This window comes from Zea mays, chromosome 1 (genome assembly GCF_902167145.1).
Source record: "Zea mays cultivar B73 chromosome 1, Zm-B73-REFERENCE-NAM-5.0, whole genome shotgun sequence".
Taxonomy (NCBI): domain Eukaryota; kingdom Viridiplantae; phylum Streptophyta; class Magnoliopsida; order Poales; family Poaceae; genus Zea; species Zea mays.
In genome coordinates, this window is record NC_050096.1 from 144507180 (window position 1) to 144519683 (window position 12504).

Sequence of the window (12504 nt, forward strand, 5' to 3'; positions counted from 1 at the left end):
TGGATCCTGAAAACGATGGAGTACACGTAAGCAGCCAAGGCTAACCGAGCCGAGGGACTCCTACGCCTCCGGGATACGGATACCTCACTCATCACCTTCTGCGATAAGTAACTCACGTTCGGATAAGTGATTCCGCGGACCGAACAAGTCTTCATGTTCGAAAGCTCCTCTGCCGAAGCGATTCTTCGAGCCTTCTCGACTACGTCGGTGACAGAACCCTATGGACGGGTAAGAGTGCGCGTAAGCGGCAAGGCCGACCGAGCCGAGGGATTCCTACGCCTCCGGGATACGGATACCTCACTCATCACCTTCCGTAAGAAGCAACTCTTGCTCGCACAGACAATTCTGTTACCGACGAAGAAGTCCAGATACTCGAAACAAGAGGAAAAGAAACACAGCTTTACAACACGGCGAGGGTGTGTTTGGGCCTCGGCGGCCGCAGAAAACACACGCTACAAGATAATCCTATCCTGCAGGCTCGGATCTTGACGGTTGAAGGGAGCAGCAGCACCCTCGGCGTCAACTACACCTTCGGCGAGGTCCGACCTAGCCTCCGACGGCGACACAGTCCGAGGGTCTCCACTCTGAAGGACGACTTCATCATCACGCCCGGGCCATCGCCGCTCGGGTCTCCTCCAAGAATCCGGCTCGAGCAGGCGGCTCGGCTGGTCACCCCGAGGCCTCGGCCAGCTGTCCCCCGAAGACATCAGCCCGACCCGAGGCCTCGGCAGATCAACTCCGGCGTCGGTCCCGCTAACGGACAACCCGGCCAGGCTCCGGCCGACCAAGTCTTCTTTTCGAGCCAACTCTGCCTCTGTCCGTGCTGACACCGCTACCCCTGGCTTCGGCTCATCGAAGAGCGGTCGAGGGGTTCCTTTAACTAAGTAAGAGAAGCCTCGGACGGCAAGGCCGACCGAGCCGAGGGACTCCTACGCCTCCGGGATACGGATACCTCACTCGTCACCTTTGCACGGGGTGACTCACGCTTGGTGAAGCGGTTCAGACAACCAACAGGCGAGTCTTAGTGCTCGAAAATAAGGAAAAAACACGGCTCCGTGCCCAAAAATACATACATGTTCAGGCCCCGACAGCCACAATGAACAAAAACACTGGCATTCAAGGTGCCATTACAAACGGAACCCCGATTCCACCTCCGCAGGTACGAACAACCCCACTCGCTGGGGGGGGGGCCTGCGGAGCAACAGAAGACCGACGGGCGGCTCGCCGTCACCCGCTCCGGCAGCAACAATAACGACCCCCGCTCCGGGTGGCCGAACTGCAGCAGCGATGGCCTCAGGGCGGACGTTGCTGCAACCTTGCCCTCGCCTACGCCGACGCTCGAGGGGCGAGGACAAGTACAAAGAGCCGGAGGCCCGAAGCGTGGATGGTGGCGGTGATCCCGTCGGCAACGGGGACTTCTCGAGCCGCCTCCGCCTCGGCACCAACGACAGGGGCCGTCAGCCCTCCGGCAGATCCCCACTCAGATCCTCCCGGACGAGTGGGGCACCGACCTCCGCGCGGAGGCGCCGTACCGGTGCAAAGGCAGGACCACCCCAGAACACGAACGTCGCCCTGGCAGCGCGCGACATCTTGGGCGGTCCTCCCGTGCGCACGGCGCGACAACCGCCTTCGCGGCAGGAGGGGGCACCGGGAGCCAAGCCGGCGAGTCCAACGCGCTGGGGCTGACAACGCCCGCCGTCGACCAACCCCGTGTTGTCGAAGTCCGCCCCTCTCGCAGGGCCAGTGAGCGCCCTCTCCCTCGAACGATGAAGGAGAGGCTGACCCACGAAACCGCGCGGGAGGTAGAGCCCCGGCTCAGCCCGGCCTCCACCCCAGCGAGGATGATGAACATCCTTGAAGCTGAGGGTGGGACCAAGATCGCAGCCCGACTTGTTTCTCCCCACCCAGGGGCTGGTGGTCACCGTCTTGGGTGACCACCGGCGAGGGGATGCAGCCGGGCTGACTGATGAAAATCCTTGAAGCCGAACGATGGCTAAAAGGTACCAACTCCCACGGAGTTGCGTTCCTCCAACGACAAAGCGGAAGGACTGCGGGTATCCCCCATTTAGGGGCACGGAAGGTGGAAAGACACGACGCATAAGGGAGCGCGAAGACATGGTCGCCTTTCAAGGGGGTCACCCTCCTTTTAAAGGCGACTCTCCCTACTTGCGTCCCCAGCCGTCGTGGGCTGAGTCTTCTCCAACACGCTCCAAGGTCCTCCCCCTACGGCGCGGGGGCTGGGTCCCACACGTCATGCAAGCTGGCCCAGGGCAGAAGAAGCCAAACCACCACGCACGGTGCATGCAACCGCCCAGCGGTTACAAGCAGTTCTCCACTTTTGCCCAGACCAGCGGGCGAAAGGGCGGGCAGCCATGCAGGCGGCATGCAACCACGCCAAGTGGGCGCACCTCTCTGACTTCCAACGCGCCCAGCATGGAAGCCCACGCCCATACGTCATGCAACCGGCGCGCCGGTCGCTACGTGCAAGCAACTGCACCGCCACTCGCACCACTGCCACGCCGCCTCGACTGTGGAACCAGTACCGCGACTCGAGGCAACCCTGCGTACGACCAAGCAGTGCCAGCCAGGCGCGACGGTCAATGCGGCCAAAAACGGGCCGGCAGTGATGGCGGTGGCAGGCGGGCGGAAGCAGCGGTCACGTCGTCAGCCAAGCTTACGTCCCATCCTGGGGCAGTGAGAGAGCCCTCTCTCACGGCGTGAAGACGACGCACCCGTGTTCCGTTCCTCGAACGGCTCGCGCACGCGCAACGGCCGCCCCGCGAACCACTCGCCCCGTCGCATTAACTCCGCGGCGGGACAGGCGGCGTCTCTGGCAGGGGAAGCGAGCGACGCTTCGCCTTCGCCATAATGACCACGCCAAAAAAGGTACGCCGCGTCATTCGATTTCGTATCCTTTTCCTTTTCCTCTTTCTCTCTCTTACAACAGGGACCGGGAAAGGGGATACCCTGAAAAGGACCCTTCTCCGTGAAGGAACCAGGCTCCGAGCCTCCCTACTGATCAGAGGTTCGAAGGCTGGCCCCTCAGAGGGGTTCAACAGCCGCCTCAGAGCACGTGGGCTCCACACCACTACTGGTCAGAGGTTCGAAGGCCGGCCCCTCGGAAGGGTTCAACGGCTGCCTCAGGCCACTCGGGCTCCGCGCCCACTACTGATCAGGGGTTTGTAGGCTGGCCCTCGAAGGGTTCACAGTCGCCTCAGACACAGAGCGAGGGATGACCATGGGTACGTTCGATACATAACCAAGGCTCGGGCTACGCTCCCGAGGTACCCTAGGACATTTCCGAGACCAGCGGGAACGATCTTGTAACGGAATCCCATCAGAGGGAGGCATCGAGCCCTCGGACCCCGTCGATAGGGGATCGGGTCCGGCAGATCACCCGCAGGTACTTTTGGGCACGCCTCTGGGCCTCTAGCCGACCCCTAGCAAATGGGGCACGAACGTCCGCTCGGATTACCCGCCAGCAGCTCACCGGAGACACCATGTTCGGCGCCCACCGAGGGCAACATGGCGCTTTCCCCCCTCCTCCTTGCGGAAAGGCGACGCAGGGGCGTATGTAAAAAAGTCGAGTTTGTCCCTGATCACCCTCTCGCCCTGTGCAGAGGCTCGGGGGCTGCTCTCGCAAACCCGGCTCTGGCCAAACCGTTGACAGCGTCAACATACCAGCCCGAGAACTTGGAACCCGACCGTGCACCTGGGCTATGGCCAGCTCGCATGAGGGAACGACCAGACCGGCCGAAGCATTACGCGAGGCATTAAGACCTCGGAGGAGTCAAACCACTCCTCCGAGGCCTCGGGGGCTACACCCGGCGGGTGCGCTCGCGCGCACCCACCGGAACAAAACGCAACCAAGAAAGGCTGGTCCCCTTGCAAAAAAGTGCGACGAAAGCCTCCAAGCGAGTGCTAACACTCCCTTCGAGGCTCGGGGGCTACTGTCGGGGACCATAATTAGGGGTACCCTCAAGTCTCCTAATTCTCAGCTGGTAACCCCCATCAGCATAAAGCTGCAAAGGCCTGATGGGTGCGATTAAGTCAGGGATCGGTCCATTCGAGGGACTCGATCACGCCTCGCTCGAGCCTAGCCTCGGACAAGGGCAGCCGACCCCGGGAGATTTCCGTCTCGCCCGAGGCCCCCCTCCAGCGAGGAACATACTTCCGGCTCGCCCGAGGCCCTGTCTTCGCCAAGAAGCAACCCTGACCAAATCGCCGCGCCAACCGACCAGATCGCAGGAGCATTTAATGCAAAGGTGGCCTGACACCTTTATCCTGACACGCGTCCTCCAGTCGACAGAGCCGAAGTGACCGCAGTCACTTCGCCGCTCCGCTGACCGGCCTGACAGAAGGACAGCGCCGCCTGCGCCGCCCCGACTGCTGTGCCGCTCGACAGAGTGAGGCTGACAGGCAGTCAGGCCCGACCTCAGGCACCATTGGAAGCTCCGCTCCGCCCGACCAGGGGCTCGGACTCGGGCTCAGCCCCGGAAGACGGCGAACTCCGCTCCGCCCGACCCAGGGCTCGGACTCGGGCTCAGCCCAGGAAGACGGCGAACTCCGCTCCGCCCGACCCAGGGCTCGGACTCGGGCTCAGCCCTGGAAGATGGCGAACTCCACTCCGCCCAGCCCAGGGCTCGGACTTGGCCCCGGAAGACGGCGAACTACGCTCCACCCGACCCAGGGCTCGGACTTGGGCTCAGCCCCAGAAGACGACGAACTCCGCTCCAATCGACCCAGGGCTCGGACTTGGGCTCAGCCCCAGAAGGCGACGAACTCCGCTTCGCCCGACCCCAGGGCTCGGACTCAGCCCTGGCCTCAGCCGACGGTCTCCACCTCGCCCGACCCAAGGGCTCGGACTCGACCACGGCTACGGAAGACAGACTCGACCTCGACCTCGGAGGAGCCTCCACATCGCCCAACCTAGGGCGCGGACCGACCACGTCGATAGAAGGCGCCATCATTACCCTACCCCAAGCTGACTCAGGCTACGGGGAACAAGACCGGCGTACCATCTGGCTCGCTCCGCCAGATAGGCAATGATGGCGCCCCGCACGCTCTGTGACGACGGCGACTCTCAGCCCCCTTACAAAAGCAAGAGGACGTCAGCAAGGACTCGACAGCCCCGACAGTTGTCCTTCCACCGGGCTCCAGCGCTCCTCCGACGGCCACGACACCACACGAACCGGGTGCCAAAACCTCTCCGGCTGCCACGACGGCTTGTACTTAGGGCACTAGCTCTCCTCCGCTAGACACGTAGCACTCTGCTACACCCCCCATTGTACACCTGGATCCTCTCCTTACGCCTATAAAAGGAAGGACCAGGGCCCTCTTACAGAGGGTTGGCCGCGCGAGGACGAGGACGGGACAGGCGCTCGCGTGAGGCCGCTCGCTCCCTCTCCCGCGTGGACGCTTGTAACCCCCTACTGCAAGCGCACCCGACCTGGGCGCGGGATGAACACGAAGGCCGCGGGATTTCCACCTCTCTCACGCCCGTCTCCGGCCGCCTCACTTCCCCCCTTCGCGCTCGGCCTCGCGCCGACCCATCTGGGCTGGGGCACGCGACGACATCTCACTCGTCGGCCCAGGGACCCCCCGGTCTCAAAACACCGACAACTGTCAAAACCTAACGAGCAACTATGCACCAGGGGAGTCTTTGTAAAAGCTACATAGTGTATCCCTGTCCATTCACCTTGGTAGTGAAGATCGGGTCTGTACAACCCAGGCTGGAAAGGGATCATGACTTGTGGGTAAAGTGTACAACCTCTACAAAGTGTTAAAAATTGGTATATTAGCCGAGCTCACGGTTAAGAGCAGCCTTGAGATCCTCTTTGATTAGAAGAACTTTGGATACTTTTAGGATGATGGTTAATAATGATGTTATAAAATCTGATCTTTCGTATTTCCTCTTTTGAGGGGGTACTTCTGGGTAATAACTGGGTTTATTACTAAAACTTGGCTCTACTAATACTAATAAATACTTGACCAACTAAAAGCAACTGCTTAACCTCAAACTCCATATACAGCTAGCCCACTTTAGCCAAACGGGACATTTGCTGAGTACGCTGATGTGTACTCACCCTTACTTTACACACCACCCATTGTACTCAGTGCTCAGGAGGTGATGCTGGCAACATGGAGGACTTCGAGGAGTTCCAGGAATATGACGAGTTCTAGTTCTTTCTTAGTGGCAAACCTCGAGTTAGCTGCCTGTGTAGGCTTAGCTTCTACGTTTCGTATTTCTGCACTTTGATATTTATGTTGAACAATGGCTATGTAATAGACTCTATGGATGTCTTGGACATCTTGATGTAATCAAGTACCTTTCCGCTATTAATTTCGAGCATTGTGTGATGATGTCCAATTATGTAATCGTTGTGTACGTGAGTTTCTGATCCTGGCATGTACATGGTTCGCATTCGGTTTGCCTTCCAAAACCGGGTGTGACAGAACCAAATCTGAGCCAATCCTGAAGGTGTACGTAGTGGAGAGGTTCGCGGACAGGATGCTGTAACCGACGGAGAGGTGAGTGTCGGTGTCGGTTGTGACGACTCCTGGGTGATCATGTGGGCTCCGTTTCCGTGGGCGACCGGGGACGTCGCCGACGAGCGCGGTCGTCGCAGTGAAGGTTAGCACCTTATCGGCGGCGACGGCCTAGTCGGTGGCGGCGACCTCGACGTCTTAGACACGTTCAGGCGGGGCAGTTTCACTGGGCGGAGGATGAGCTTTGGTTGGCAGAGAAAGACGGCAACGACTCCGTGTGCGTTCGTGCGTGCGTTGAAGATGATCCAAATGAGTCTGGACATAGGATGTGTTTCAGTACGAGAGAGTAGATCTGGGATGTTGGTTTTTGATATTGGGATTTGTCCGGAGGTAATAGGCTAGGTGGAGTTAGCTGGATTATGAGTGTGTGGGATGTTTTGTGGGGTGTACTTAGCTTAGTTTTAACTGGTGGATTTAAGGGGTAGAGATCCATCAAATGATTATAGGGATTATAGGGTGCGTGCCCTAAACAACGTCCATTTTGTATACTATTCTTATTTTAGAAAATCCTATCTTTATTTTGCACACTACTCCTAACCTTTTATTTCTTAAATAACAAGATCCATTTTCTAATAATATGATATATATAGCTTAATTGTTGGAGCTAAAAATATTTTTGTGACCCTAAACATTTTAAATTAGCTCATATTTTGAACTTCACTTTGTAAATAGTGCAAAACAGTGTGACTATATGTAACCTACTCGACAAATGCAAGATATGTGCACAAATGTGCAACTAAGAGCATCTTCAAAAGCATGATTAGGGATGACAATGGGTATGGGTAAAATAACCACAGATAATTATCCATTGGATATATGTATGATGGAATTTGATATCCGCGGATACAATTATGGATATAATAAGGTATCTGTTGGGGGTCTCCTTCTCTGCCGAAGGTCCTCGGGACGGTGAAATTGCCTATAAGCAACGAGATTAAGTACTGAAGTTACAACAAGCATGCGTGAAGCGCCGAAGGATGTCAACTTTGGCTCAAGGTGGTTACCAAGGTCAAACACAATGGTGAGTCGAAAAGGAAAAGACTCGTTAATCCTTGATGTTTGAATTAGGATTATGTGTATATGTCAGGGTCATAAGTGTATTTTTGCTTAGGCTACGTCCCATGCCTATAAATAGATGAACAGTACCCCGTACTGTTCATGCTGGATTCGGATTGTTCTCTCACCTTCGAGCAAGCCGAAGGTACAAATGTAATATATATCATGTATTACTTTATCAACATATGATATAAACTTCAATAATATTCAATGTTTGATATGATATAAATACTTATTATAACGTTACATTTGAAGACACATTTTCGTATTTGTGAGTGATGAAGATTTGTTCTTCATAACCTTCGTTCAAGAACCATCAAACCCGAAAGGATTTGATGTTTCGAAGAATGAAGGTTCTTTTCATATAACATTTATGTTGCCTTATTTTTTGATTCAGGAATCATAAACAAGAAATCAACATTGGTGTCCACCTCCGGTGAATTCACTTTCACAACCACGGCAATCGCTTCGCAAGGTGATCAAGCTGCGTCTCCTTCGGCAACGAAGCTAGTGCTCCTAATCACAGGTGGTTCAAGCTTCGAACCAGCCAATAAGAAGCAAAAGAAGGAAGCACAGAAAAGAGTACAACATGTTGGAGTACAAGTACCCTTCATCAAGTCCAAATGGTCCCATGTACCGATTACTTTTTATCAAGAAGACCTTCAGCTTAAGGATTACCCTCACAATGATGCCATGGTCATAGCATGTGTCATCAAAGGATTCTTGGTTCACAATGTCCTCGTAGACATGGTAGTGCAGCAGACATTATTTTTGCAAAAGCCTTCAGACAGATGCAACACACCCCTGTGTAGCTTCGGAGGAAAGTAGATAGTGACACTGGGAAAAATAACAATGTTAATCACTTTCGGCTATGTGCACAACATCAGAATAGAGCAAGTTGTATTTGACATTGTAGACATGGATTATCCTTGCATCGTTTCTCTGCTTCCGCTGTTGCTGATACGACGGGCACGCGGCACGCGGCTGTGGTCATGGTCGAGGCCCATTATGTGGCCATGTCAATCTCGGCCGTCCGTGATCCATCCCGCGCCCGCCAGACTATTTATTGAGGCCATACCATACCGCCTAGCACTACCAGTAGCAGGCTTCCAGGTCCGCCTCTCCACCACCGCACGTTTGGAACTGGAATGGAGCCGTGCTTTTTCGTGGCATATCTATTATGCTGTCTTGTTCTTGCTTCATCTCCTTCTGGCGGGGTTATTGCACATCCAATCTGTTTGTTTCTGTTCCAGTTCGTGATTGTTAGGATTCTGCATGCCGTAATTCGTCTCCCGGCCGATCTGCAGCTGCAGCACGATATGTTTGGAGTTAGTCCCTCTCTCTCTGTTTTTTTTTTTACTCTCGCCCCGTGGTGGTTTGCGTACGTGCCGGTGATGATTCACGCAATTGGTGAATTCTGGATGAATGTTCTGGTGCACAGGCATGGTGATATGCACTTCCAAAGCGTCCATCTGAGGCACTCGTTAAATTCAAATATCTGTTTGAAGCCTGGATTCCCAATTTGCAGTTTTACCTTCAAGCCTTTTTGCTTTCGGTCTCATATTTACTACTTTGCCTTCAAGCTGCCGAGACTTTGGGGTAGCCTTTGTTATAACTTTGCGGTTGCCTTTCTTTCTTTTTTTTTTTCCTTGTCTCCTGTGAGGAGGAAGACGGGATCCAATGTCATGACAATCCCAAAGTAACTATGAACTCATTTCGGCTGGAACTCTCATTTCCTTTTGTACTTGGAAGATGAGATACTCGGACATCTTATCCTCAAACATTTTACTGCTCTGATTAGTTTACTACTTTAAGCTGAATGTTTGAATTCACGCATTCAATTCAAAAAATAGAGAAAAACTCGTCCATGCAATGAGGCACACCGCAACGTGTCACTTTGTTTTAATCCAGGGATTTCCTTGACGTATTATCGTGCACAATTGTATACATACGTGAATTTCATTCTGAAACAGATTTTCATCCTATCGCCAAAGTCCAAAAGTTACTGATGTAAAGTCCAGCAAATGCATAAACCCGAACGGCCGTCACGAACTATGCAACGTCCAGATACGCACAAGACAGTAGCTACTTGTTTGACCCCCCCCCCCCCCCCCCCCTCCGGGATCAAAACAAATTTCATAGGACCGATATTATCGAACATTACTTGTTACCATCATCATGTGCATCCGAGCTCAGGAGTGGCTGCTGCTATGCTAGCTCGCCACAGTTTCGCTTGAACACGGAACAACCTGGTTGTAGTTGTCATTTGAACATATCAGGTACACATAATACTATTATGATGCCATATCCGAACATTGCGAAAAATGGTGATGGAGAGTGTTCTTTGCAAAATACATACAGCGGCAAAGGATAGTAGATCTAACATGGATGGATATTTTTTTAATATGTACACCATATACACCAAAGTTTTATATACATAAAACAAGATGCAGCAAAACACACCGCCATTCAGTACCTCCTTTTTAGGCAGAGCTAATTCTTATGCTTATTGGGTATGTTAGCATCAGGAAGACAGGAACGGCTTAGGAACTCTGTGATGAGAGACTGTTCCTGGAAACCTGGTCCTAACAACTGATCATCTTCACCTGCATAGCTCACTTTCATCATCTCAGTTAGCACTTGGTAGTAATATATACACAACTTTAGCACATATACTTTCGATTGTTCAAATAAGGGGGTTTCATGGACTCACAACAATTTTTCTCTACAATAAAGTAACTACATGCTTGTATTTATGAACGACTTACGGCTCTTGTACACCAAAGGCCTTGCGGATTTCAGTTATGACCCGACTAGACACATCCGGACCAAACATCCTGGGAAGGTTTGCAGTCAGGTCAACCTCTATCGATTTCGACCTTACAATCCGGTCCCTCTTGAGCAGGCAGTCCCTCTCCGCCTCATCCATCTCTATGGTGGAATCAACACAGTTGTCAAGCCAAGTCTGAAGAGCCTCCTGAATGACCTTTGCTAACTGTCCATGTATTATCTCTTCCAAGGCTTTCTCACCCCCTTGTCCACAGTCAATGCTCACCATTATTGCTGTAGGCGAGCATGCGCTGCGCACGAAGAGTGACGGAGATCTGTATGGACGAGCCTGCGGTAGCTCCTCGATCTTTCTGCGCTGCTCATCCATTCCAGTTTCCTCGTAGTACTTCTGCAGGTAGTCCGGGTGAAACGCGAGGTCTTTCCGTGGAAGCAGGTCCAGAATCACCACCATTGAAGTTGAGCTGCCTTGTATGAGCTCCAGTAGGAAATGTGGTGCGTCCGTCGAGGCGTTCAGGAAAATGAGAATTGAGGTGATGTCAATGGCACCGTTCGGGACTTCACAGTGAAGCGAGGACTGCAGCATGAAATCAATCTGTAGACAAGGAGGAAACGCACATCAGGTCCTGTCATCGTTTCTTTTTACTACATCTTACAGCAGTAGCAAACAGGAAGCATGTTAATGCAAGCTTTCTTCCATCCTCGACGACATTGCTGTTTTCAATGACTGAAATCACATATTAAGATTGAACTATCAGCTCAAGGACAACAACATATATGACAGTGATATTCAGATTGGACTGCGATTACAGTTTAAGTTTTGGAAATCACGGGACGGATCATTGCCAGTTTCTTTATCTGGAACTCGGCAGTCTCACAAGTCACAACAATAATCTAAGGGACTCAAATGGAGAACTGTTAGTAACCTACAATTGACAAGATGCTTTGATAGAGTTGCATTAGCAATATTTCCATCTAAAACTTTGACAATTCACCTTGAATGGATCAGTGGACAACAATTATCCAATTGGCGAGAAGTAGGCGGTCAGCAAGTGCACCAAACCATACTGAACTGAAACACAAGCCATTTTTTGGTATTCAATACAGATGCCATATATGGGGTGATGTGTGTATTTGAGTACTATATACCAAGGAAAAATGGTGGAATGCATGATGTGCCGATTCCGAGTCATACTGGAGATCCCATAACCGTATTACGCACAGAGCAGTATAGTAGTATGCCCTTATCTTTTGGTATGCAACCACACGAAAGCTGTATTATACTAACATGGTACGGTACTACCACAAGAAAAAAAAAAATAGGATCACTATTGAACTGTACCGACGAGCCAGGAGAGCCCCGTTGCACGTCGAGCGAGCCGACGGCGTTCCCGGCGGCGTTGCGAAACTCGACGACGTCGGCAGGCACGGCGGACGGCAGCAGCCGCGCGCCCAAACGCGCCACCGCCTGATCCGCGACCACCCGCGCCACCTCCCTCTGGGCCATCTCGGGCGCGCGCTTTACCGTAGAATCCGGCTCCGCCGAGGCGCGCACGGGGCTCGACGTTTTGCCCCTGAGCGGGGGAGGCCGCGAGCGGGCTAGCCGGAGGGCACTGAGGCGAGGGAGAGGACTGGAGAGGAAAGAGTAACCCGAGATCAACGCGGGCGCTGTAGCGTGGCTGGTCGCCGGCAGCAACCGGAGATATTGCTCCAGCCGGAGCATGGAGGGGAAGCTGATTCCTGTCCCGGCGTCGGATAGGGGGAGTAAGAAGACGACGTTACAGACTACAGTGACGTGAGAACTAGCAGGTAGCAGCTACAAAGAGGAGGCAGCGCTATCGCCAATGCACGCACAAAAAAGAATTTACGTGATTATCGGGGTGGATATCGAGCCACTCGGCTCGGCTCGACCGAGCTCGAGCTGGCTCGTTAAGGAAACGAGCTGGCTCGGCTCGGCTCGTTAAGCAACCGAGCCAGAGAATCAGCTCGGCTCGGCTCGTTTGCGAGCTCGAGCTGGCTCGTTTATCTCGCGAGCCAGAACAAAAAATATTATACATGTATATATACAACAATATAATTAATTGCTAGTTAATTTCATACTAATTTAACACT

General features: G+C 53.1%; 1 protein-coding gene, 1 long non-coding RNA gene and 1 other non-coding gene across 4 annotated transcripts; 2 read left to right on the forward strand and 1 right to left on the reverse strand.

Annotated features, from left to right (window-relative positions):
• Nucleotides 1-8682: 8682 nt before the first annotated feature.
• On the forward strand, nt 8683-9437 carry LOC103639186 (uncharacterized). Its single transcript, XR_559289.2, has 2 exons — nt 8683-8933; nt 9047-9437. It is a non-coding gene; the product is annotated as an uncharacterized lncRNA (long non-coding RNA).
• LOC100272914 (Red chlorophyll catabolite reductase chloroplastic) lies at nt 8965-12231 on the reverse strand. 2 transcript variants are annotated; one of them, XM_020547650.3, is made up of 3 exons: nt 11735-12231; nt 10374-10987; nt 8965-10211 (listed from the first exon to the last, which is right to left on the reverse strand). In XM_020547650.3, the coding sequence occupies exons 1-3, from the start codon at nt 12113-12115 to the stop codon at nt 10208-10210; spliced, it is 999 nt and encodes a 332-aa protein (XP_020403239.1). In that variant the 5' UTR covers nt 12116-12231; the 3' UTR covers nt 8965-10207. The 2 variants fall into 2 exon arrangements, with proteins under 2 accessions (XP_020403239.1, NP_001140838.1); NM_001147366.1 differs by having other exon boundaries at nt 9979-10987; nt 11735-12127.
• LOC111590709 (small nucleolar RNA Z188) lies at nt 8989-9088 on the forward strand. Its single transcript, XR_004855749.1, has one exon. It is a non-coding gene; the product is annotated as a small nucleolar RNA Z188 (small nucleolar RNA).
• Nucleotides 12232-12504: the final 273 nt, after the last annotated feature.